This window comes from Acomys minous (genome assembly GCF_964271855.1).
Source record: "Acomys minous genome assembly, chromosome: 3".
Taxonomy (NCBI): Eukaryota; Metazoa; Chordata; class Mammalia; order Rodentia; family Muridae; genus Acomys; species Acomys minous.
In genome coordinates, this window is record NC_140485.1 from 26,728,787 (window position 1) to 26,755,092 (window position 26,306).

Here is a 26,306-nt window from a genome sequence, read left to right on the forward strand (position 1 = left end):
TGACTGTATTGCCTCAAGTCCTAGGACAGAGGGGGCTACATACAGAAATGCTGTCCTTTAAAAAAAGGAAAAAGTTGATTATGAGCCAGAAACCCTAGCAAAAGTGCTTTTTGCAGTAGAACTAATTACTTTTAATGAAATTAATTCATAAAGATCCAGTACTAAGTTTGACAATTTCCTAAGCTATAACACGCTAACCTCTGCAGATAGTGGTGGCAGAGCTGATCCCCTGCTAATATGTTTAACCTGTATTTTACATATTTTTGTGTAGATATAAACAACACCAGCCTACCGACAGGGTCACAGAAAACCTGAAGAAGTTACTCTCATACTGTGAAGATATTTATCTGTATTACAAGTTGGCATATGAACACAAGTTTTTTGAAATTGTAAATATGCTTCTGAAGGACCCTCAAACAGGATGCTGTCTTAAAGATATGCTCGCAGGTTAGAAGATCTGGAAGGTGCCTGGTTGTGTGTTTGTACTTCTACAGCTCTAAGGGACGTTCAATTGTAACATATCTGAAGATCTTTATCCTCATTTGAGGAGAAAAGCCCAGAGACGAACCACACCACATCAGTCATTGTGGCTGTAGGGAATGGAGGAGAAATTGGTATTAAGACCAAAAGCTTCTTTTAGAATGGCTTCTACATTAAAAACAGTAGTGATTAAAGAATACCTGTGCCTGCAGGTTCCAGTTTCAAAGCAATTTAATCTTATTTACACAGTTTAAGGAACAGGTGATACATTTTCATGAGTTAGAAACTGATCTTTCTATAATAAAATAGGCTTTATTCAGTGTCTGTCATTATTACTGCTAAGGAAATCTTAGCCCTTGTCTGCCTTCAACAGTATTTACTGTAATTATTGCTGTGTAGTCACGGCCTTCTATTAATTCAAGTCATTTAGATGGTTCTGCTTTCCACTTAGAAAGTAGTCTACAGAGCTTTGAGGTTCCTAGTGCCTTCAGAAGAGAAATTAAAAACAATTGGGGGGGGGGGGGGAGGAACCTAATCACAAATTTGGTTAAATTACTTATGATCATCCACTTTTGCTCACAGCAATAACCTGAGTAGTAGGCTCCGCTACTCCAAATAAATAGTTCTAGGTACTTAATTGAGCCTCAGCATCTAAACGACAAAATATTTTCCACATAAACAAGGGGAGGAAGGAAGCAGCCTCCGTTGCTCTACAGTTGAACTACTAAAGACCCAAGCATTCTTGCTTCACCGCTGTAACTACAACAACTGCCCAAGAGTGGCAGCCTATACTCTCAACTATCTCTTGGGAGGTAACACAAAATTTAAGTCCTCACAATAGTGATTTTATTAAATTAGTTGCTTTATAAAACATTGCAGATGTCATAATTGTTAACATAACAATTTACCAAACTGTAGTTAACTGGTGCAGTTTGCTGAGCATGTTTTATAAAGAAAAAGAAATGCCAAAACCCTGTTAGAAAGTTTTTTCCATTGTAGCTAAGAAGAACAAGATTTGTTTTTCACGCTTGAATCAGGCAGATAGAAACAGAGCTCCACCCCCCTGAAGTCCTCCATCATCAGAGACCAGCTGGTCAATAACTAGGCAGTCGCTGCACTGGAGCGTCCACCACTTGCACTGCAATAATGGAGAGGGTTACCTTCTTCAGCTTCAAAGTTGGAGGGTTTTGGTCATTAAAATCTTAAGTATCAAACTAGTACTTCTTCAGCCACAGTATCTTCACTCTGAGATAAGCAGTCTTCTTCACAACATGTTTTAATATCCTCACCTCAATTTTAAGACAAAGCAATTTTAATACTAGGTGCATCACACATGCCCTTGCTGCAAACTGCTTTTCTTGACAAGTTATGAAGTAGTTCAAGGAGGTATGGTTAAGGCTGTATTACTGGATGGTGCTGGTAAATACTACACAATCTTTTTGTCATGTTGCAACCTTTGTTTCCAATTTAGTGACTGCTGCTATGGAATCAGATAGCAACAATGACAACATTATTAGGTTTGTTTTGTTTTCAACTATGATTTAGTAGCAACTGAGGTTCCCAATTTTAACCCCTTGGCAACAAGATCCAAGTTCCCTCATTTGCACATTAGCACCTGAGTGTCAAGGGGTTAAATAACCAGCACGAAAGATACTGCACGTCTGATTGTAGCATTTGGCAGAACTGAAAGGAAAGAAGGTTGTGCTACATGTTGAAGGGATTGTGGGCAACAGAAAGAAGACACCAGGAGAAGACAGAATGTCACATGAAGTCTTCATAGTCTTGTACATATCCTCCATCATATCCACCATAATCTGCCAGATCGTTTTTCATGGTGGCCTTTAATCCCCCTCCAGGAACCACGCCTTTCTTCTTCTTTTTGGCTTTGCTTTGCTAAAAATGAACAAAGAATTAAATTCATGAACTTTTATCTGCTATGGGCCATTTCATCTGCCATATAGCAAGCCCTCGAAAAGATGCCCAAGTGGCGTACGCCTTTAATCCCAGCATTGGGAGGAAGAGGCAGGTGGACTGCTAGGAGTTCAAAGCCAGCCTGGTCTACAAAGTTGAGTCTAGGAGAGCCAAGGTTACACAGAGAAACTCTGTCTCAAAAACCAATAAATGAAAGAGAAAGAAAAGATGCCAGAGCCTCTATAAAGGCCTAACCTACAGCAATGCTTGTCTCAGAAAAAAACACACAAATGATATCTGTGAATGGAGACAACAGGCACCACACTGCTGTTCTAGCTTACATTTAAATAGGCTCTTACTATGTGGAGAGAAGTCTGCCCACAACTCCACTCTAATGTAAGTCATTTGTAGGCACAGCTTGCACTTACCTTTTCTTGCTTCTGTTTTTCACTGCAAAGCACAGTCAATGAGTTGGTAATCTTTTTCAAGTCATCAATTTCCACTTTAAAAGAGAGAAACATAGCATTAACTTCAATTTTTAAGCATTTTGAAAAATAAAATCAAATTAGATATTCTTCTAACATATTAAAATCATTTGTATGTATTAAACTTAGGTAACCTGGGTGGTAAAGAGATGGCTCAATGAATAAGAGTACTGTCTGCTCTTCCAGAGGTCCTGAGTTCAGTCCCTAGCAACCACATGGTGGCTCACAGCCATCTGTACTAGAATCTGATGCCCTCTTCTGGCATACATGTGTATATGTACATGGAGAACTCATACATAAAATAAACAAAATCTTTAAAAACACACAAAAATCCCAAAACCAATTTGGGGGCCAGGCATGGTGGCACACGCCTTTAATCCCACTACTTGGGAGGCAGAGGCAGGCGGATCGCTGTGAGTTCGAGGACAGCCAGGGCTACACAGAGAAACCCTGTCTCAAAAAACAGAAACAATAAACTTAGGTAACTTTATGAATTTCTCCTTCATACATAATCAGGTCACTGTTCAGTCTATGGCTAGGCTCCATAATAACTCACTGAAGCACAATGCTGAATGCAAGACTATAAAGAACTGTAACTGTAGACTCTGCTCAAACTGCTTCTTAACATCTTCCCTCAGTCTACACAGAGGGCAGAAGAGCACGGCCTCCGGGAGCACCGCCTCTATGTTCATCCAGCAGCAGCTACATGGACATGCAATAATCAAACACATATGACAAGTCTCTGCCCAAGTATGTTCTAGCCCAGGAACTATAACAACTTAGTGGACAACATGTCCTTTATTTATTAAAAACAAACTAAAACAACGAAAGTTCTTATATACAGAAAATATTAGGGTTTGGTGAGGAATCCCCAAGGAAAGAAAAACAATACATGTGAAATGAAGAACCACCAGTGGGTTAATCACATTGAGAATCCTCTGCTTAGATTGATCATTCCTCGAAGAAAATACAACACCTAATACATGATCTTTTTCTCCATCTTCAACCAGTCCTAACCAGTTCAGCTGGGCAACCTGGACTGCATCTCAGGCTTCCATTTGCAAAGTGGACAGCTCCTGGGGTCACACTGAGCTCTAAGCCCCTAGGATCCCCGAGTCCACTCTTTAGGGGATAATTGGATCAAAAGAACAGTGTTTGTAGCCTCTTTGTCTCTTCGGGAAGCTACCACAAAACAATGGAAGTAGCCTGCCGCCATCTTCACCACAAATACTCAAATTGGAGAACATTCTGAAGTCTGTTACATAGCATTAAAACACTTAAAAACAAACAAACAAACAAACAAAAACACAAAAAACCCAACACCTCTTTTCCCCTAGTATGATGTTCATGTAGTCTTTTTTTTCCCCCACTTAGTTTTGAGACAGGGTTTCTCTGAGTAGCCCTGGCTGTCCTGGTACTTTGTACCAGGCTTTGTAGACCAGGATGGCCTCAAACTCACAGAGCTCCGCCTGCCTCTGCCTCCTAAATCCTGGAGTTAAAAGGGGTAGAAATCAGAATCACTTACATGAAATACAGACATCTCGAACTAAGGCTTCCAAAAAACTGGCATAATATAGTGATTTTTCATATTGTGTAATTTTATCTTTTAGTAACTTTCCAAACTCTGTGAAGTCATCTCTTGAAGATGGGTTCATAGCATCTATTCCATAAACTGTATTATTAACACCTGTAAGAGAAGGCCTGAAACATTAGAAAGATACAAACATTTTAAGTTTATCAATGAGGGGCTAGTGAAATTGGTGAGTGGGTAAAAGCTTACCAAGAGCCATGTAAAGATGAGAAGAACTGACTGTACAAATCAGTCTTCTGACCTCCACACGTGCCCTTCCCCATAGTAACAAAAATGTTTAAGTTCATGAACCAAGTTGAATTATCAGTGTGTGCGCGCGTGGGTGTGCGCACATACACACACTATGACCTCCATGTGGAAATCAAAGGACAACTTCCACACACTTTCCACCAATGTGGCTAAACTCATGCTGTCATCAGACTTATTACACATTGAGCCACCACTCCAGCCCTATGAAACTTCCTTTTTAACTACTGGGCTTTTTTTTTTTCTTCAAGACAGGGTCTTTCTGTGTAGCCTTGGCTGGCCTCGAACTCACAGGGATCCACCTGCCTCTGCCTCCCGAGTGCTGGGATTAAAGGCGTGCGCCACCAGGCCCGGCTACTACTGGGCTTTTTTAAAACCTGGGCCTATTAGAGTTCTGAGACAGAATTCAGAAGGAGACTTCTAAATTCAAAATAAAGTTCAAGGCCTAGCAAAATCTGCCTCAAAAAACCAAAAACATTCAAAACAAAACAAAAACCACCTACCAATAAATTAATGAAACCTATGGGCTGGGAATGTAGCTCAGGTAGGTAGTGTTTGCCTAATGTGTGAAGCCCCAAGTTCAATCCCCTGAACTAAAAATTAAAAACACGTAATTCTGTTGTCTTGAGATTTGTTTTGTGATTTGTTTCCTTTTTCAATTTAACAGATTTCCTTTGTTTAAAAAAAAAAAAAGACCTTAGTATTTATTTATTCATTTAAAAACATACTTGAGAGGCAGTGGTGGCTCGTTCACCTTTAATCCCAGCACTTGGGAATCAGAGACAAGCAGAGCTCTGAGTTTAAGGCCAGCCAAGACTACTAGGAGAAACTTTGTCTCAGAAAACCAAAACCAACCAAACAAAACATGCCTGGCACAGTGGCCCATGCCAGTAATCCCAGCACCCAAGAAGGCAGAAAGAGGCAGATCTGTGAATTCCAGAACAGCCAAGGCTACACAGAGAAATCCTGTCTCAAGAAAGAAAGAAAGGCCAGGCGTGGTGGCGCACGCCTTTAATCCCAGCACTCGGGAGGCAGAGGCAGGCAGATGGCTGTGAATTCAAGGCCAGCCTGGTCTACACAGAGAGACCCTGTCTCAAAAGACAGCCAGGCATGCTAGTAAACACCTTTAATCCCAGCATTCAGGAAGCAGAGACAAGCTTCTGAGTTCTGGTCTACACAGTGAATTCTAGACCAACCAGGGCTACACAGAGAAACCCTATCTCAAAAACAAAAGCCATACCAAAAAAGGGGCCCACAGAATTCACTAGCTGTCCAAAGAAGGATGTTCTCAAAAATCTGCCCAAGAAAAAGATTTAAAAGGATTAGGTGGTAAAGATACTTGCCACCAAATGTGACTGCCTAAATTCAAGTGCCTGAACCCAGATGGCAGGAGAGAACTGACTGCACAAGTTGTTCTCTGACTTCCAGAGGCATCCTAGGGTACACAAGCACAATAAATGTCAAAACAAGACAAAGCTTTTTACAAAGATGGGAAAGGATAAAAAATAGGTATCCTATAAAAATAACCAGCAGTTTTCTCTCAGTGTTAAAACCTGAAGCAGGGCCTTTAATCCCAGCAGGCAGACAGATCTCTGTGAGTTTGAAGCCAGCCTGGTCTAAAGACCCAGTCCAGGACAGCCTACTACACAGAGAAACCCTTTCTTACATGTACTGGCTAGTTCTAAGTCAATTTGACACAACCTAGAGGGAACCTCAACTGAGAAAATGCCATCAGGTCGGCATGTTCTTGACTTCTGATTTACGTGGGACAGCACAGCTCACTGTGGGCAGTGCCACCCCTGGGCCCTGGGTTCTTTAAGAAAGCAGAATGAACAAGCCACAAGGACAAGCTAGCAAGCAGCAATCCTCCATCCATTGCTTTTGCTTGCTTCCTGCCCTGACTGCCCTGGATAATGGAATATATAAGCTATAAGATAAAAATAAACTCTTTCCTCCCCAGCTTGTTTTTGGTCTGATGTTTTGTCACAGAGGGTATTGTAAAGGCTAAGAAAAATCACAGAAGAAACAAACCTAAGCAGAAGGCAAAGCCAAAACTAAATGTTCTAAATGGACCAACGTATCTAGACTTGTGGCAACAGGGTGACCCCATAAACAGTTTGGCATTTTATTTCACAGCTACAGACTGCAGAATCTATCCATTCATAAATTTTAGGCAAGAGTACACTTTAATGGTCTACTGATATCTTTGGGAGGCACAGTCTTGCTATATATAGCCCTAGCTGGCCTCCACTTCTGAGGCTCCTGTCTTAGCATCCCAAGTGTTAGGATTATAAGTATCTATTACAACAATTCCTTATATTTAATAATCGTATGATACTCTAAACAATTACTCAAAAATCTGAAAACTTCTCAAATATAAAAACAAGAGCTTAAAACTCGTTCTAATTTCAGTTAGAATCTATTTGTCTTTTTAAAACATGGCTTTTGATCTTTCACAAGTAGTCAGATGGCAGAATTTCTCTTCTAGAGTAGCTCAACATGTACCCACTATCTTACCAAAAGTTTCTTTTGCTAACTCAAGGTCTGACTCTTCCTGTAATTTCTTTAGCCGAAGTTTATCTGCTAATTGCTCTTCAGGTGTTAGCACTTTAGGTTCTTCAGGCTCTTCTAACTAAAAAACAAAAACAAAAAACAGAAATTTCACTTACAAAAGCCAGGCTTATGGTGGACGCAGTATATTTTCATATCGTATGAATTTTATGTCAGCATTTACATAAAGAAACAAGCACAAAGCTGGGCGTGGTAGTAGTGCACGCCTTTAATCCCAGCACTCAGGAGGCAGAGGCAGGTGGATCGTGTGAGTTCATGGCCAGCCTGGTCTACAAAGCAAGTCTAGGATAGTCAAGGATACACAGAAACCCTGTCTCAAACAAACAAAACGAGAAGGCGGGGGGGGGGGGGGGGGGGAGAAACAAGCACAAAGTGATTTCTGGATTTCAGCATACTTATAAACACTTTAGATATTCTTATTTCAATGGTACAGATAAAATAGATACAGAGAAGTTAATCAACTTGCCCATGGTAACAGGAAGTAACATCTAACAGGGGTGAGATTTGAACCTACGAAGGTAAAGGTTATTTATTTCCCCATCCACTGTTTAAAATGAGTAGATGAGAGGGGCTGGAGAAATGGCTCAGAGGTTAAGAGCACTGTCTGTTCTTCCAGAGGTTGAGTTCAATTCCCAGCAACCACATAGTGGCTTATAAGCATTTATAATGGCATACATGCAGATAGAACAAATAAAGCTGGATAGTGTTGGCACACCCCATTAATCCCAGCACTTGGGAGGCACAGGCAGGTGAATCACTATGAGTTCAAGGCCAGCCTAGGCTACAAAGTGAGTCCAAGATAGTCAAGGATACACAGAGTAACTCTGTCTCAGGAAACCAAACAAAAACAAAAATTTTAAAAGCACAAATAAATCTTTTTTTTTTTAAAGAGTAGATGAGATTATAGCAAGATGAAATGCCATTGTCATATACTACCACAGACACTAAACAACCCTTCTAGGACAATACAGAAACATGTATCAGCATCTTAAATATTTCTACATGCTTTTTTAAAAAAAGTTTATTATTTATTCACTTTACATCCTGAGTGTAGCCCCCTCCCTTTCATCAAGCAATTCTAAAATTAAGAAACCTGAGATGGGGGCTGAAGAGATGCTCAGTGGTTAAGAGCACTAGCTGTTCTTCCACAGGACTGAGGTTCAAGTCCCAGCACACCCATTTCTAACTCAAGCAGTGACTTACTGCTACATCTCTTTTTACACCAATAAAACAAACTTAAGTTTCCCTTTCCAATACAAACCATTATCAAAAGTAATCAAGAGCCAGCATAAATGAAAAGTCTCTTAATAATTAAATAATCCTCAATAATACTGTAGCAGGTAAGTAAAAAACTAATGTGAGGAAAATTGTAAGTTTATGATGGAACCAGGCTTGTCTTCATCACATCTCAGTTACCTGTTGCATCAGTAAGCACAGTGCAGGCAGAACACGACTCCTGATGTGAGGCAATATGATGCACACGCCAAGATTCCAAGCTTAAAATTAAATCTAGGCAAAATTTTATTTATGACCAGCAATTTAGAGTTAACTGAAGTTATGAAACAGTAATCAGGCATAGGTAAAGTATTATGCTCTCTGTAAGACAACTAGCAGGCAAGTCTCTAATGCTGTCAGTAGAGCAAGGGGAAGAGAACAGGCATGGAGGAGGCAGTAGGAGGGATAAACAAGGGAGAAGGAGCTGGGAAAGGGAGAAAAAAAATACTACAGGAGCAAGCACATTAACAACCAAGTGTGATACATGCATGCTCCCTGCTTCAACAGAACAAATCTAAAAGACCTCTTGGAATAACTGTGTGTGTGTGTGTGTGTGTGTGTGTGTGTGTGTGTGTATTACACACACATACATTAAGCTTGAAATCTAGAAATATATATAAATTTCTAGAATATCAAGTTGTATTTATGCAATCGTGAAAAAAATCTCCTTTCAGGGGTTTAAAGGTAAAATGTGTATTAATTATAATAGTTATGTAACCCTGGCTGGACTAGAATTTGCTACAAAAACCAGGCTAGCACACAACTGTTAGCACTCCTCCTCCTTCTGCTTCCCATGCACCCGGACTGCAGGCGTGGGCACCACCACAATTGCCTTTACAACACTGGGCCCCACAACACAGTCCAGGCTAGTCTTGAATTTTATAGTCCTCTAATTCAGATTTCTAATAGTACTTGGATTATAGAAGTGCACCACCATGACTAGTTATTTTCTCTACTTTCATATTTGAAGATTTTTTTAAAAAACAGAAAGTAGCTGGGTACATGCCGCATGCCTGTAATCCCAGCACTCGGGGAGGCAGAGGCAGGCTATCTCTGAGTTCACGGCCAGCCTAGTCTACAAAGTGAATTCAAGACAGCCAAGGCTACACAGGAAAACTCTGTCTTGAACCTCTCCCAGCCAAATTAAATTACTAAAGGTATTTCCATGTTATATATGAAAAGATCTCTACATAGAGTACATAAAAGCAAGTGGAAAATATACAAGAAAAGAAAGCCAGTTAGTGATGTAGGTCTGTAATCTCAGTTATTTAGAAGTGGAAACAGGGAAATCAAGTTCAAGGCCTGCCTGGGTTATAAAGCTGTCTCAAAAAGATGTGGAAACAATACATATAGAAACATAAAGATAACCTTGGAAAGATAAGGAACAATGTTTACATTGAGATAGAAAGAATAAGTAAGACTTTGGATTGCTTTGTAATAATTGTTTTATGTTTGAATTATGAAAATGTTTCCTATTACAAAAGATTAAAGCTGGGTATGGTAGTACACACCCAGCACTTCGGGGGTAGGGACAGGCAGATCCCTGAGTCTGAGGCCCGCCTGATCTACAAAATTAGTATAGACAGCCAGGGCTACTCAGGAAAATCTTGTCTCAAAAAAGCAAACAAACAAACAAAATAAATAAATAAATAAGAATTGATACTGCAGTATTTCTGGATCCTGCTGCAAATCAAGAATAAAACCACTCAAGACACAGGAACAGAGACTTCTGATGTCTTGCTCAGTACATTCACTGTGTGTAACTGACTAGAAACAGCAGCAGGTGGGCTGGGGATACAGCTCAGTGGTGGATGGATCACTTGCATGCAAGAAGCCCTGAATTCAATGCCAGCACTGAAAGAAAAAATAAGTGCAAGCAAAAAAACTTAAGGGTGGTCACTGCATAATATAACTGTTCTGAATGTACAACTTAAAGTATTTTCATATATAAGACTTCTGAGGCTGTGGAGAGACAGCTCAGCAATTAAGAGCACTGTTTGCTTGTCCAGAGGTCCTGAGTTCAATTCCCAGAAACCACATGGTGGCTCACAACCATCTAAACTAGGATCTGATGCCCTCTTCTGGCCTGCATGTGTACATGCAGATAGAGCACTCATGTAAAAAGACATTTTTTTAAAAGTTAAAAAAAAAAAAAGGCTTCTGAGTTCTATTTTTGCAAAAGTCACCAATCTGTTCTGGGATTCTCCTATTTTATGGTATGTCCATTTTGTCTTTAGAGTCCTTCAAGTTGCTAGGCACTATTTAAAGCCAGTTCAGACACTATACAACTACAAAACATGAATTCTATATGCATTTTAGGAAAACTGACAGAACTTACCCTCTTCTTGATCTCTTCTTGCCTTTTCTTCTGCTGCCGTTCTTTCTCTTTTATCTTTTCTGCTATTTTTTTCTTTTCTGAAACTTTTACTTCTGAAAGAAATATTTTATTTACAATTATATTGAATACTTTCTAGTCTATGGCTAAGGCAGTCATGAAGCTTGAACATTAAGAGACCAAACCTTCCCTACTTTTCCAGTCATATGGTGATATTCTGAAAATGAGCAAGTGCTGATGCTCTTCCTTTTCCTTTCAAATCTGATCCCCAAAGATCCAAGTATCTCCCTGATACTTCCTTTAGATAAGATCAAATAATACCATCTCCTCTCCTCTTTTTCTCCCTACAAGATCCAGCAGTCAAGAAGAAAGGTAACAAGTATATAATCTGATTGAGAGGAAGAGCAAGTAAAAGAAAAAAAAATAGATATATTTAGGTTAAAACAATGAAAGAGTACCAATGGCTCACCTGGTTTTACTTCTGCTTCCTCTTTATTTTCATCATCATCATCATCCCAGTTATCCTGAAGACAAGAACCTCCATTAGTAATTTCGTATGTTTCTTTTTCATGTGATCTCTATGGTTAACCTAATCTTATAGAAAAACTTGTTCTTTTTTGGTATCAGTCTTTATAGCAGTAAGGCCATAGCTAAGGGTTTATCTTCCCATTTTCCAAGTCTACTTTTGTATTTCAGGAGTGTAAGAAGTTTCACAGGCTTCTCTTTGGGTTTGTTCCTAGTATTCTGTAAGCTCCCATGTTGCTTTTCTAAGTAGGTTTCCCTTGCCCCAATCATGCTCTATAATATATATATTTATGTTACTAGGTCTTGAACATTAATAGTTAAAGTCCAGCATAGCCCTAGCTGGCCTTGAACTCCTGATCTTTCTGCCTCCACTTCCAGAGTGGTAGGAATACATGCCACCACACCCAGTCTTTGAACAGTAATTTTACCACTTCTGTTAGATATATCATCAATTCTTTACAGTTTTCTAATCAAAAAATCTACAATGTTTCAAAATTGGTCCCAGTGCCACAAGGCCGAGTGTAATCTCAGCTACTTGGGAGGCAGACCGATGTTCAAGGCCTACCTCTACAAAGTGAGTTTAAGGCCAGTTTGGGCAACTTAGTGAAATCCTGTTTCAAAATTAGGTGAGAAAATAGAAGGCTAGGGAATATGGCTCAATGGTAAAATGCCTACCTAGTCTGTACAAGACCCTAGGTTCAATCCCCCAGTACTACCAAAAAAATAAAAATAACTGAAAATTCCAATTCTGACCCATTGAAAGATCATTGGTTAAAACAGAAAAAAAACATTAAAAACACTGTATAAAGCTGGGCAGTGGTGGCACACACCTGTAATCCCAGAACTTGGGAGGCAGAGGCAGGCTAATTGCTATGAGTTCAAAGGCCAGCCTGGTCTACAAAGCGAGTCCAGGACAGCCAAGATAACACAGAGAAACACTGTCTTGAAGACAAAACAACAAAAAAGTGTATAAAATTATCTTCCAGCTGTATGTATAAGGTATATCTAAAACAAAAGAATCTAATGCTTACTTGGGTCCCAACTCTGAGACATATCATTACACACATACATATACACCTCATAATCTGAAAGAACAAAATCATAAACGAAATATTTCTGGCCCCCAGTGTTCTGGCTAAGGAATATACTGTACAACCCGCACCATATCGCCTGAGAACAACTTCTGAGGCAGGGTTTCACTATACACCCTAGGCTGACCTTCAGCTCACGGATCCACCTGCTTCTGCCTCTAAGTGATGGGATCAAAGATACACAGGGCCCCACTCCAGTGTGACTAATCCTTCTAATTGTACTACCTCAATCTCCAGCACACTAGTGAGCAGGAACAGAGATAATAGGCACCCTTGCCTTGTTCTTCTCTTAATGAAACTGTCCCCTGAATACAGTAAAATCTATGAGTCATCAGCTATTGCTACCTCTGGGCTTGCACTGTCAGAAAATCTCACAACAAAGAGTTTGCATGCTTTCTTCTAGAATGTATATTGTTTCATTTTTTAAATTTGCATCCCTAATTTATCTAGAGTAAAAAAACCACATATCTAATTTCATATCTTATCAATTAGTAAGCTACCAAGCATCAGTTATGAAAAAGTCTGCCTTACTGTTATTAAATACTAAAAATTTGAACATAAGGTCTATTTCTGACTTCCTAACTTATGCTACCCATTAGTGTGCCTCTTCATTTATCAGGAGGCTTTTTGTATGTTTTGAGACAGGGTCTCACTATATAGCCCTGGCCTTCCTGGAACCTGCCATATAGACTAGGCTAGCTTAAAACTTGCAGTGATCCTCCTCCCTCTATCTCCTGAGTAAACGGGTATAGATGTAACTAACACCCCACTTAGTACCACGCTGCTTTCATTACAGCAGCTTTATAGTATGTTTAATGTCTGCTAGGGGTTGTTCCTCCTTTCAGGATTTTTAATATTTCCCTAGCATGTTTGTTTTTCCATATAAGCATCTATATCCACTTATCTAATGCAATAAAAAGCTCACCAATTAAAACAAAAGATAACCAAGCTAAAATGTATAAGCCTTAAAATCAGTTGCTGTCTTATTTTTAGTTCTGGACAGTATCTACCTATGTGGCCCAGAACGGCATTGAACTCATGATCTCCTTGCCTTCTCTTACTGCATTCTGGGATTGCAGGCATGTGTATACTACCACACTGTTTAACAGTTTTTAGTCTATCAAACAGACCAAATATTCCACTCTAGTCAAACTGAGAGTGGTCATTGTTTCAAGCTGTATTGTTTACAACACAACCACAGTTTATTAATCAAATTACATAATACTTTAAAGTATTAAAGATGAGTCAAGAATTAGACCTTTAAGGCTCCAGATCCTTAAGCTGGGTAAGGTTCTCTGAAGTAGACCTACACCCTACTTTTTCTATGCCCAACTCAATCATATAAACCTATTATCAAACACAATTCCTAAAGACTATAGAATTATGAAGATTCCAATTTAATAAGCATGTAGACAGCCCTCAATTTAAACTGAGCTTTACAGGTAGAACACAGTCTCAGCCACCACCAAGTACAGTATGACACGTCATTTAAAGATGAGCCAGAAGGAATGTGCAAAGCAGGAAGCCTCAACGCTAATAGAAGAGGCAAAGACTGGTTAGCATGCCACAACTATGACACAAACACAAGCTTCTAGCTTTATAGCACTACAGACCACAGATCTAAATCAATCCAGGCATGTACACTAAACATCAATTAAGACAAGTGTGTACATCCAGCATTCAAACCGGGCTTGGTGATGCATGCCTGTCACAGCACTGTGGGAGGCGGAGGCAGGCGGATCGTTGTGAGTTCAAGGCCAGCCAGGTCTACACAAAGCAAGTCCAGGACAGCCAAGGTTACACAGAGAAACTCTGTCTCAAAAAAAAAAAAAAAAAAAAAAAAAAAAAAAAAAAAAAATCTATGTTCCTGATTAAGGCTGCAATGTATCGAGACAAGCTGAGCTCTGTGTGTGTGTGTGTGTGTGTGTGTGTGTGTGTGTGTGTGTAAAATATATGTAATTTTAAAAAACATTCTATTTTCTATGTTTGGGTGTTCTGCCTTCATATATCTCTATGTACCACTTGTGTGCCTGTTGCTCAGAGGCCGGAAGAGAGTTCAGACCCCCTGGAACTGGAGCTATAGTTGTAAGCTACCATGTGAGTGCTGGGACTGTAACCTGGGTTCTCTGGAAGAGCAGCCATTGCTCTTACTGAATCAGCTAACTCTCCAGCCCCCAAGTAAATATATTTCATTTATACTCTTCATCTTAACCCATGGTTTACATAGTCTTAACAGACTGGAAACAAACCATTATTAGTCATTATTTGAATAACTAAGATACCAGTTAAAAATTAAAAACCAAGCTGGGCGTGGTGGTGCACACCTTTAATACCAGCACTTGGGAGGCAGAGGCAGGCAGATCACTGTGAGTTCGAGGCCAGCCTGGCCTATGAAGCGAGTCTAGGACAGCCAGGGTTACACAGAGAAACCCTGTCTCGAAAAACAAAAAACAAAACATAAAAAGCAAAAGAAAAACAAACAAAACAGCAACAACAAAAAATTACAAATCAAATGTTTGTATTACCTTATTATTGTACCTTATTTCTTACATCAAAACTGTAGTACAAAGAGCTAAAAAGAGTTAACTATCACTTACTCCGGAGTCTTTAACATGCTGCTGCTTAGATGGTGCTTCAGATAGGAGGGCCATGTATTTCTAGGAAGTGCAGATTTAAAACTGAGATAACAGCAGGAATAGCACATATTGAGCATTTACTTTGCACTCACAGTTATGCTAGGAGTTTTTCCATGTTGGAACATTAAGGTTAATCCTCGTAACACTCCTAAAAGTAGGCAGCAGCATCTCATTTTACAGAAAAAGAAAACTGGCCCAGATATAGCCAACATGTTATCTCAGTAAGAAACACTACAGGGACTTGCTCTGAATGAACCAGTGACACAGAACATAACTTCCCTGAGTCATGGAATATAAAGTAACGAAAAACCAGTCCCTCCTCTAAGATCTGCTCTTTCAATTAGTACTAGAGCAAGCTCCCTAAATGTTGGGAATCTCATAAAAAAAAACAGTTAAGGTACATGCTAATATGTAAAATATGTCCAGATATTAGTTGCCTACAGTAGATTTTATTTTGCTTAGAAACTTAAAGATACTGATCTTCAAGCTTCTGTTTGGTATCATAAAAAACACCACCTTGATGAATCCACCAACACAGAGAAGCACCCCCTTAGTAGTTCATCCACATCATCTCTGTGTCCTGTCCCTATCACTCTCTGGTTTCCCACAGCACAAGACAAACCCAGCTCCTATCCATGCAAACAGGAGGCTACCTAAAAATTCTGTCTCATCACAGATTCTGGCTTGGAAGGGGGGGCGGGGCTTTGTTTTGCAGTGGGGCCTTGCTGTGTAGCTTAGGCGGGCCTTGAAGTCACGATCCTCTTACTTCCACCTCCAGAATGCAGGGATCTATGGCATGTGCTATCACAAGAGGCCAGAATAGATATTAGGAACAGAAGAGGCTGTTCCTGTAAATAAATTCTAGGCATAGTCCTGACACCTGCCTCAATGCACAAAGACCATGAAAAGCAAGGCAAGTCTTTTACCATTACCCTCAAATATGCACAAAAAACCTGCCCTGAAATTGCTAAAAACCTTTCATATCAATTTTTTTTTTTTTTTTGGATTTTTCGAGACAGGGTCTCTCTGTGTAGCCTTAGCTGTCCTGGACTCACTTTGTAGACCAGGCTAGCCTCGAACTCACAGCGATCCACCTCCCGAGTGCTGGGATTAAAGGCGTGCGCCACCACACCCAGCTCATATCAATTCTCTTAAGAGAGCAAAGCTGGGCGTGGTGGTGCTCGCCTTTATTTCCAGCACTCAGGAGGGGGGAGGGGGAAGCGCACACACAAATAGCTGGCATTATTGAAAAGGGCTTGGTAGCTTTCCACAGAAATTTTTAAAATTTTGGCTCCTTAGTTATGAAATTAGCAGTTCCTGAAAAGTAAATGTAGAGTATAGAATGTCTACCACAACTGCTATAGCAAGACTGGGCAGATTGTTCTATAAACATGAGGACTTTGTAAATGCTGGCAAGTTTTTCAGATAAAATGTCAAAAGTGTTCCAAGACATCACTTCAAAAAAGACCTAAGTGGTATTTGGTTCAAGATACAACCTATTAATATCCTTTTAAAAATACGTTTCCCAGAAGCTGGGGATATCGCTCAACTGATACAGCACTTGCACAGCATGCATGAGGTCCTGGATTCAATGTCCATTACTGAAACAAACGTGAAACCCTTGAGGAATGTGATTCAGGTATCCTTGTAGTTTACGCCTGTAACTCCACCACTTGGAGAGCAGAGACAGGAGGATCAGGAGTTCGTGGTCATCCTAGGCCAGCCTGAACTATGAGACTGCAACAAAAACATTCAGGTTGCCTTTCTAGAATGGCCAGCTTCTTTAGAAGAGAGACTGTTTATAATTTAGTCATGTACATAATACTCATGTCCTACAAATGTACACCCAACATCATTTGATTCATTTCTGAGGTGTCTGCTTTCAAGTTCAAAACCTATTTCCTAACCAAACACAACCAAGTACTAAAGCAAAACAAAACTTTTAAATATTTTTTTTAATTTCTAATATTGAGCTGGGCAGTGGTGGCACATGCCTTTAATTCCAGCACTTGTGAGGCAGAGCCAGGTGATCTATGTGAATTTGAGGCCAGCCTGGTCTATAGAGTGAGCTCCAGGACAGCCAGAGCCATTACACAGAAACAAAACAAAATAAAACAAAACAAAATTTTTCTAATATTGTACCTGGCAGTTGGCTGGTTCTGCCATTTTTATAATACTAAAATGTAAGGTGCCACATGCAATGGAGAACATACTGAAGGCGGAAATGTTTTTCAACTGCAGCAAGGCATATTTATAGATTATGAAATGGGAAAGCTTCAAAAGAGCAGTTAAAGCTGCTTTGCCCCATACCAAAAGCCCAGAAGCTAACATATACTTCTTTTTTCCCTAAATTGGTTTAGATGCAGCAAAAAACCTTTCTGAATATAAGGCAGAGAAGCCTCAAACTCTGAGTAGATTACCCTGAACTTATCCTCCTGTGTGCTGAGATTATAAGAGGGCACCACTACCACACCTGATTTATGTAATGCTGGAAATGGAACCCAGAGCTTCCTGTATCCTAAACAAAGATTCTACCAACTGAGCTATATCCCCAATCCCACAAGATACAACATAATTTCTTTCTGGAAAACCAACTTTTTAGTAGTCTCTAAATTATGTAATTTCTGCTCTTACACGGCCTCAGAACTGACAGGGTTAGCCTTCTTATAAAAATTCAGTTTTTAAAAGAAAGCTAAAGGTTCTACCTTTATAAAATTTTTATTTACTTACTTTACTGACCACAGCCCCATCCCTCTTCACCTCCCAGTCCCACCCTCCCTTCACCCCACCCCCCATCTTTCTTAAACCAAAGTTAATTGTTTCAGTAAATTCTACTCCATTTAATCCAGTTTTGTTCCATCTCAATGTCTACCTGTCTCAAATTCAGAGTGATTACCAATCAACTCTACTTTAAATTACTTTAAATTCCCTGTTAAGCAAGATCAAGATAAAAAGCTGGCTAGGAGTGGTGCCACACACCTTTAATCCCAGTGCTGGAAAGGCAGAGGCGAGTCTGGTCAACAAATCCAGTTCTAGAACAGCCAGGGCTTATACAGAGAAACCCTGTCTCAGACTAAATAGATAAATAAATAAGCTGAGGCTGGAGCTAGAGCAACGGCTCAATGGTTTAGAGCACGTGTCGATCTCATAGAGGGCCTGGCTCACAACTCTAACTCCAGCTCCATAGCATCTGATGCCCCCTGTGAGCACCACACACAGTGCACATACACACATGCAGACAAAACATACATATAAAATTAATCTTTAAAACCCCAATACCAAAACTAAACAAGTAACTTATTTGCAATAGCCCAGTACAACAAACACAATAAATAAATACTGTTTAATACTTTTCGATAAGAAACATACTTCTTGAGATAACAGATTCCAAAGTGATCTTCTGATTGCTATACATAAAATGTGGCATGTGTGCCCACACACAAAAACAAAGCTTTCTAAGTCAAAACTTATTTCACAAAAAATCATTACAGTACTGAAATAATTGGGATTTTCTTCACAGTAATTTGGTTGAAGGCCAGATGGCTCCATCACTCCTATAATCCTAGCACTTGGGAGGCTAAGGCAAGAGGATTGCCATGAGTTATAAGACTATCTCAATTTAAAAAAAAAAAGGATGATAACTCTGTCATTCAGTAGAGCAGAGGAAGGTGTTCCATGAAGAGCTTATTAAGCTACTTATGTTTGTAATTTTCAGTAAGTTAAAAAAAATATACTCAGCCAGGCATGGTGGCGCATGCCTTTAATCCCAGCACTTGGGAGGCAATGGCAGGTGTATCTACAAAGCAAGTCTAGGACAGCCAAGGCTACACAGAGAAACCTTGTCTCAAGGGAAAAAAAAAAAAACCTCTCATCAAGATATAAATTTTTAGACAAGCATAGTGCTAACGCACTTGTAATTCCAGCTGAGGCTTAAAAAAGGCTGAGGCAGAAGCTTGAGAGTTCAAATCCAGCCTACTATATACAAACAGACTGCCCTTCCCACCTCCTAAACAAAACAGGGCTGGGGATATAGTTCAGTTGGTAGTGTCAAGACATCTTGAGTGTGATTACTGGGACTACATAAACCAGGCATGTAGTATGTAAAAGTAACTTTTACTCACCTGGCTGACTTATTTAATCTGGCTTCTCTATTGGCCTAGAATTGCTCTACTTGGCCTCAAACCTCTTTCTTTTTAAGAGTAAAACTGCCTCAAGTAGTTTACCTTTTCTCTTTCTTCTTATGAGAGTTGGGCATATCATCTCTGATTCTTCACTTTTTCAGCCACTCAATTTAACATCATTTTCAAACATGGGTGTTTCCTTCTACAAACTAACCTTACCTTCATTGTTTGGAATTAAAGGCCATCATGACTGGACCAAAGCTTTTCTTTACCTGAAACTTGCTCTATACCAGGCTGGCCTTGAACTCAGATGTTTGCCTTTGTCTCCTGGATTATATTCCAGCAGGATCACATAGACCTAGATCACCTTTGGATGTGATCTTTTGCCAAAACAGCCATGCTCTGAATTAACATTCCTCTACAGTAGTGCATACCAGTAATCCCAGCACTCGGGAAGTCCAAGCCAAAAGATCATAGTTCCAGGCCATCCCTAGGTACATCTATCTATCTATCTATCTATCTATCTATCTATCTATCTATCTATTTCTTGAACCAGGGTTTCTCTGTGTGACCTTGGCTGTCCTAGACACGCTTTGTAGAGCAGGCTGTCCTCACAGCCATCCACCTGCCTCTCCCCAGTGCTGGGATTAAAGGTGTGCACCACCCAGCCCAGGGGCTTTGTTCCACCCCCCAACTCCCCCCTCCACACACACACACACAGTTCATTTGACACTATCCTGGGCTACAAGATAAACTGTTTCAAAGAAAACAAACAAAAAGATACCTATTTTCTGGCAAGGAGGTCACTTACTGTAATCACACTTTTTTTTCCTAAAACATAGATCTTGAAGTGGCAAGCATGTATAATCAAAGTATTTGGAGTGCTTAAGCAGGAGGATCCAAACTGGAGGTCCTGGCCCAAAAATAAGATATAAGAAATAATCAAAAGAGCCAGGGGCAGTGGTGCACACCTGTAATCCCAGCACTGGGGGAAGCAGAAGCAGATGGGTCTCTGTGTGTTCGAGGCCTGTCTAGTCTACAAAGCGAGTCCTGGACATCCAGGGCTACACAGAGAAACAAAAACAACAACAAAAAGAATAAAATAAAATATAGATCCTGTTCTTCAGAAGTGCTAAAATACTTGAAAATGTCCTTACTTCCAGATTTACACTATTAATTTGGATAGATCCTTAAAGTAAATGAGTAAGTAAATGCTTACTGCTTAGTTTTCACCTGGGCCAGTTCTCTGAGTTCTTGTGCAACAAATTCTACAGTGCAGCTAGAAAAACACATGGCTGAGGGCTGAAGATGTACCTCAGGTGGCAGCTCACCCTGGGTTCTATCCCCAAGTTGGCACAACATGGGAGTAGTTGTACATGCCCGAAACCCCAGTACTCAAATTCATAAAAGCAGGGGGATTAGAATTCAAGGTCACAGAATTCAATTGGCTACACACAAAGGTAGAAACAAGCCTGGGGTCACATGAAACCCTGCCTAAAACAACTAAACACAAAAAACAGACAAGAACAAAGCAAAACATAAAGAAGAAAAAAGGGGGTCTGGGGAGCGGAAAGCCCCGAGACAGCTGAATGAAGCCAGAAGTTTCCTCTAAAAATCTGTGCACCTGTTGAATAAACCTAAGTTGTAACCTGTTCAATTGGAATGTAGGGAATCCAATAAAATGCTTTTAAAGTTGTGTTGTCATCACTGTAGTCATATACACAAAGTAAAACATTCTTCCCACTACCTCTGCATGTCAGGATAGTAAAAAAAAGGTCTACTTAAATTAAATACACCAGACATGTACGCATGCTCCTTTGGTCTCACTTTAAAAAAGTATCTACCTATCTTATACAAAGACAGAGATGCCAGATGCTGGACGTCTTGGAGCTAAAGCTACAGGTAGTGGTGATAGAAAGTGCTAGGAATTTGACCATGGCCTTCAGGAAGAGACTACTGCTCTTATCACAGAGCCATCTCTGTAGCCACTAGTTCTCACCTGTTTTCGTTTGTTGGGGTTTTTTTTGTTTTGTTTTGTTTTGGTTTTTTGAGACAGGGTTTCTCTGTATAATAGCCCTGGCTGTCCTGGACTCTCTTTGTAGACTAGGCTGGCCTCAAACTCACAGCGATCTGCCTGCCTCTGCCTCCCTAAGTGCTGGGATTAAAGGCGTGCACCATCACAACTGGCAGTCTCACCTCTTTACTGGGAAAAAGTCTATCCTTTTCCTCCATGAATATCAAGTGGTCTACAAGCCAGGTGTAGAATTTTACTCTATAGAGCACACACAGTGGTGCTACTACAGGCACTTGCCACCCCTCCAAACAAAAGTATATTTTAAAAATTTCACATTGAATTGTTTAAGAACTATGATTAGTTGACTTCATGAAAACTAAAGCCTTGCTTGCATACTACCACGAAGAGATTAAACACTAAAGCATCAGAATTCAGAAGTTTGGTAGTATAACTTATGCTTTGCAAGGTGACAAATTTTAAGTCTAGGAAACCTCTGAACAGGCAAAAATTCATTCAATAACCATGATCACACAAAATTCATATATAGACTATAAAAATACTTAAGCAGGGTGTAATGACACACACACCTGTAACCCCACCACCCTACGAGGCTGAGGTAGGCAGATCTCTGTGAGTTCAAGACCAACCTGGTCTACAAAGGGAGTTCAGGACACCCAAATCTACAAAGAGAAACTATCTTGGGGGTAAAAAAAAAAAAAAAAAAAAAAAAAAAAAAAAAGAAATGATAAAATGTGGCTTAATACAAACCACAGATACTAGATTTTACCAGCGTAAATATTTCCATTAGGATGAGAAAAGGAAAACATCACTGAAAGTTCATATTTATTGTAGTGTTACTTAATGCTCATTTAAAATACAAAGTAACTCTGATGTTGGATCTCAGCATTCATGAAGCAAAGCTAGGCAGATTCCTGTGAGGTTCAAGGCTGGCCTGGTCTGTAGAGTGAGCTCTACACCATCAGAGCTACACAAGGAGACTGTCTCAAAGCAAAACAAGCAAAAACAACAAAGTTAACTATGTAATGCAGGTCTCCTTATGACCATTTACATATTAAGAAAGTGTAACTTGCTTTTGACCACAAATCTAGAAAATGCCAAAATAACATTATCTATCTGATTCTAAAACCCAGAAGTCAAAAACTATTTTTATACACTGTTCCATGAAGACAGAGATAAACCATATTTCAACACTACAACATGAAGGACAAAATCAGCTCCAATCTGAAACATCAACTCAAATATTATATAAAAGAAATGATTATGGCGCCTGGTGTGGTGGCTCATCCCTTTAATCCCAGCACTGGGGAGGCAGAGGCAGGCGGATCGCTGTGAGTTCGAGGCCAGCCTGGTCTACAAAGTGAGTCCAGAACAGCTAAGGCTACACAGAGAAACTCTGTCTGGGGGGGGGGGGGGATGGGATATGATTATGTACACAAATTAAGTGTGCACTGGAAGAGTGACTGGACAGCGTGGTCTTTATAGTACCTTACTTCTAAGTGTCAAAGAATTAGCTCTACCACTTAGACTTACAGTGGTTCTCAACTAGTGGGTCTCAAAAAAGCCTTTCATGTGGGTCACCAATCAGATATCTGGCATATCAGATATTTACATTTTGATTTAACAGCAAAATTACAGTTATAAAGTAGCAACAAAAATAATTTTATGGTGGGGAGGTCACCACAACACCATGACATGTTAAATACAAGTTAAAAGGTCACAGCATTAGGAAAGTGAGAACGCTGCGGGTGATAAGAATTACGAACATCAGGATCAACCCCATTTAGATTCCATAACCGCAGGGAGATATTTATTATACAGACAATTTGAAACAACTTTCTGGAACTTGTTCCCAGTTTATCTAATCCCCTCAACCTCTTATTTTTGTTTTGAACTGACTCCCATTCCTTATTTTTAACCATGTTAACTTTATAAAATGTCTTCACTTCCACTACCTAGGACAAGGGAGAAACCAAAACTGACAATCTGCTATGATGTAGCAACAAAAGGTTGGTAACAAACCATTCCCAAGTATACAGAATAGGTAAACAGAGCATGTAAGTAGCCAGTCAATTTTTTTGTCATTATTAGCTTCAATATATGCAAAGCTCACTTCATTTCTCAAAATCAGGCTGTCTGGTAAGGTGGACATACACTTCAACAAACTTCAGAGAAGAGATGAAAAATCCAAACAGTACTATTAAGTTCACAATGATTACCTAGCTCAAAAATTTGAGCACCAGTAGAAAAATTTACAGGGTACCAGATTTATCAAAGGAAAGAAAAAGGTTTTCCATTTCACACAAAACTTTGTCTGCACAAATATAACAAGACTTTGAAGACTTCCCTAGTAAGTCTTACAATTATGGAGCTGAGACTTTTGTGTGGTTTTTTTGTTTGTTTGTTTTTCTAATGATCAGAGAAGATAATGGCATCTAGCCTGTGACATGAGCCCGTGGGAGCCCGTGAATAGGGACTCGAATTTACAAGACAAAGTAAAACAAAACAAAACAAAAAAACCATTGGCCCTTGGTCTACCACAAGCACCAAATCTTTGGTATTTTTCTAGGCCTGTCCCTGTGTAGATGAAGAAGTGTTAACTCTGCATTTTTCCCCCCAGTTCACAGTTTTGTCCCAGGTTTCTGTCCACCAACCCGCTGAGTATCTCAGCGCTCGGCTCATCCTTCTTACCACAGGGTGGGGGAAGGGAAGAGCTAAAAGTTGTTCCACTGTTCCCGTTCTAGCTTAGAAAACCAAGCTTTTCCTACATTTCACCGCTGGAACGAGCTACCGGCCTTCGGGATCAAGCGCCAGTTCCTGACCCCTGGGAGACCTCAGCTAGAAAAGGCAGAGGCGGGGGCTCACGGCTTTCCATATGGGGCAACCACTGAAACCGAGCTCCCAATGCGCTCGGCCCCGTTCCGGCGAGAGGCTCCGGGCGGCGAAGGCAGCACGTGGGCCGACCCCGACTGCTGCTGTCACTTCTCGCCGCCAGTTAGGCTCCAGGCCTGAGAGGGGACCCTCAGGATGGGGCCGGAGCCCGGGCTAACCCCGCCCTCGGCCGAGTCCTGCCGCCCGGCCGAGCCGCCGCCTGCTGCCCACATGGCCGGCCGGCCGACGGGACCAGCGCCCCGCTGGCGCGACGCTCACACGGGACCCACGGCCCGCAGGCCCGGGCGGCGCCCCGGGGAGCCCCGAGTCCGCCCACCCGCCCGCCCGCGTAGCCCGGAGCCCCGGCCCGCACCTACCTTCACGTCCTCGTCCTCGTCCTCGCCTTCCCAGCGGTCGCCGCCGGCCGTGCCGCCGCCCGCGACCTTCCGCACCGGGTCCTCCACAGAGAACGTGTCCGCGTCTACGGAAGAGAGCGAGTCGCGTTAGTACACGCGTGGGCGCCGGGCCGCCACAGCCCGCACTCGGGCCGGAACTTCTGCTCACCCCAGGAATCTGAGTCCCCCGCCGCCGCTGCCGCCGCCGCCATCTCGAACTGAGGGGGGGAGAGGGTGGGGGGGTGGGTGGCGAGCGTGTGTGTGAAGGGAAGACCTGCGAAGAGTTAGCGCGGCAGAGGTGAGTCACTGGGGTGGCTCTCGTTGGCCCGCGCGGGGCAGGCTGGGACTGTGGCTGACTAGGCGCCCAGCCCAGGCTCCACCCCTCCTCGGGCGACGCGCGCGGCGGGGCGGGGCGGGGCAGGGCGAGGCGGGGCGGGGCGGGGCGACACTAAGCGAGGAGACGCGGCTCCCGGGTAGGAGAAGGAAGTGCGCACGCGTGTGTCGGGCGGTGCTCGCTTGGCTGCGGGCGTCGCCTACCATCAGTAGGCTGGGAGCCCGCGGGCGAGCAGACACGCGGGGAGGAGGGAGCGGTCAGGGCGGCCCTACTGCATCCTCCTAGTATTCCGGCCCCTAAATCGAAGTCGACACCAAATTCCCAAGGTTTTCTCTTCCCGTCAGCCCCCGGAGGCAGGCACGGTGATTCTTTGGCGAAAACATTTCGGAATTCCGTGATCTGTGTCAGGCGTATGCTCTAGTTTGTCTCAAACCGGTAGCAAAATAGTTATGTAAACAGATTTCGACACAGTGCGATGGCTGCAACAGAAAAAGCATTATGAGGTTACAAGTTAAAAGGCAGCATTAACGACGGTGGAGGTTGCAATTTTCTTGCCTGCTGTAGGCACTGATGAAGTTTTAGAAGCCAGTGACATGCTCCAGTGCATTTCGGCTAGACAGAAGGCTTATGGTCCTCACCTGACCGAGTGCAATAGAACTGGTAAACTGATGATAACCTAAAAGGAGCAAAAAAAAAAAAAAAAAAATTTCCCTTGCTACTGGGGACTTTAAGAGACTAGCTGGTGTGGTAGCGCACGCCTTTAATCCCAGCACTCAGGAGGCAAAGGCAGGCGGATCGCTGTGAGTTCGAGGCCAGCCTAGTCTACAAAGCGAGTCCAGGACAGGCAAGGCTACACAGAGAAACCGTGTCTCAAAAAAAAAACAACAACAACAAAACAACAACAAAAACAACCAAACAAAAAGAAGCTAGCTGGTTTAGATATATTATTGCTTAAATTAATAGTCCAATATACTAATAATAAAGTCTTAAAAGATAATGATCAGCCATTCTCTTAATAGTTTCCATTTATTGTGTACGTTTGGTCCACAAATAAACATTTCATAAGGTGATCTTTCAAGAAATGTTATACAGCTTTTTTTGTTTTGTTTTTGTTTTGTTTTGTTTTTCGAGACAAGGCCTCTCTGTGTTAGCCTTGGCTGTCCTGGACTCACTTTGTAGACCAGGCTGGCCTCGAACTCACAGCGATCCGCCTGCCTCTGCCTCCCAAGTACTGGGATTACACGCTTGCGCCACCACACCCGGCTCATACAGCATTTTTAAAGTGAGAAGCCACAATCTATAAAGACAGCATCAATGGGTAAAGGTGGACTGAAAGTAAGCAAGAGAGACAGCACCAACAAGCTGGAATACATGTCCCTGAGGGCACATAAAAATTAACAATTTTTA

At 41.4% G+C, this 26,306-nt stretch overlaps 2 protein-coding genes across 3 annotated transcripts in view; one reads left to right on the forward strand and one right to left on the reverse strand.

Moving 5' to 3' along the window:
- Positions 1–800, forward strand: part of SPG11 (SPG11 vesicle trafficking associated, spatacsin) — a 69,127-nt gene extending 68,327 nt beyond the window's left edge. For both annotated transcript variants that reach the window (XM_084774271.1, XM_084774272.1), the window contains exon 40: positions 272–800. In XM_084774271.1, coding sequence (XP_084630397.1) covers positions 272–452 — 181 coding nt within the window. In that variant the 3' untranslated portion in view covers positions 453–800. The remainder of the gene's footprint in view (positions 1–271) is intronic.
- EIF3J (eukaryotic translation initiation factor 3 subunit J) lies at positions 694–24,918 on the reverse strand. Its single transcript, XM_084774331.1, has 8 exons — positions 24,735–24,918; positions 24,548–24,651; positions 11,364–11,418; positions 10,898–10,989; positions 7,231–7,345; positions 4,402–4,563; positions 2,820–2,893; positions 694–2,373 (listed from the first exon to the last, which is right to left on the reverse strand). Exons 1-8 carry the CDS (start codon positions 24,775–24,777, stop codon positions 2,242–2,244), a joined length of 777 nt encoding a protein of 258 aa, XP_084630457.1. The 5' UTR covers positions 24,778–24,918; the 3' UTR covers positions 694–2,241.
- Positions 24,919–26,306: the final 1,388 nt, after the last annotated feature.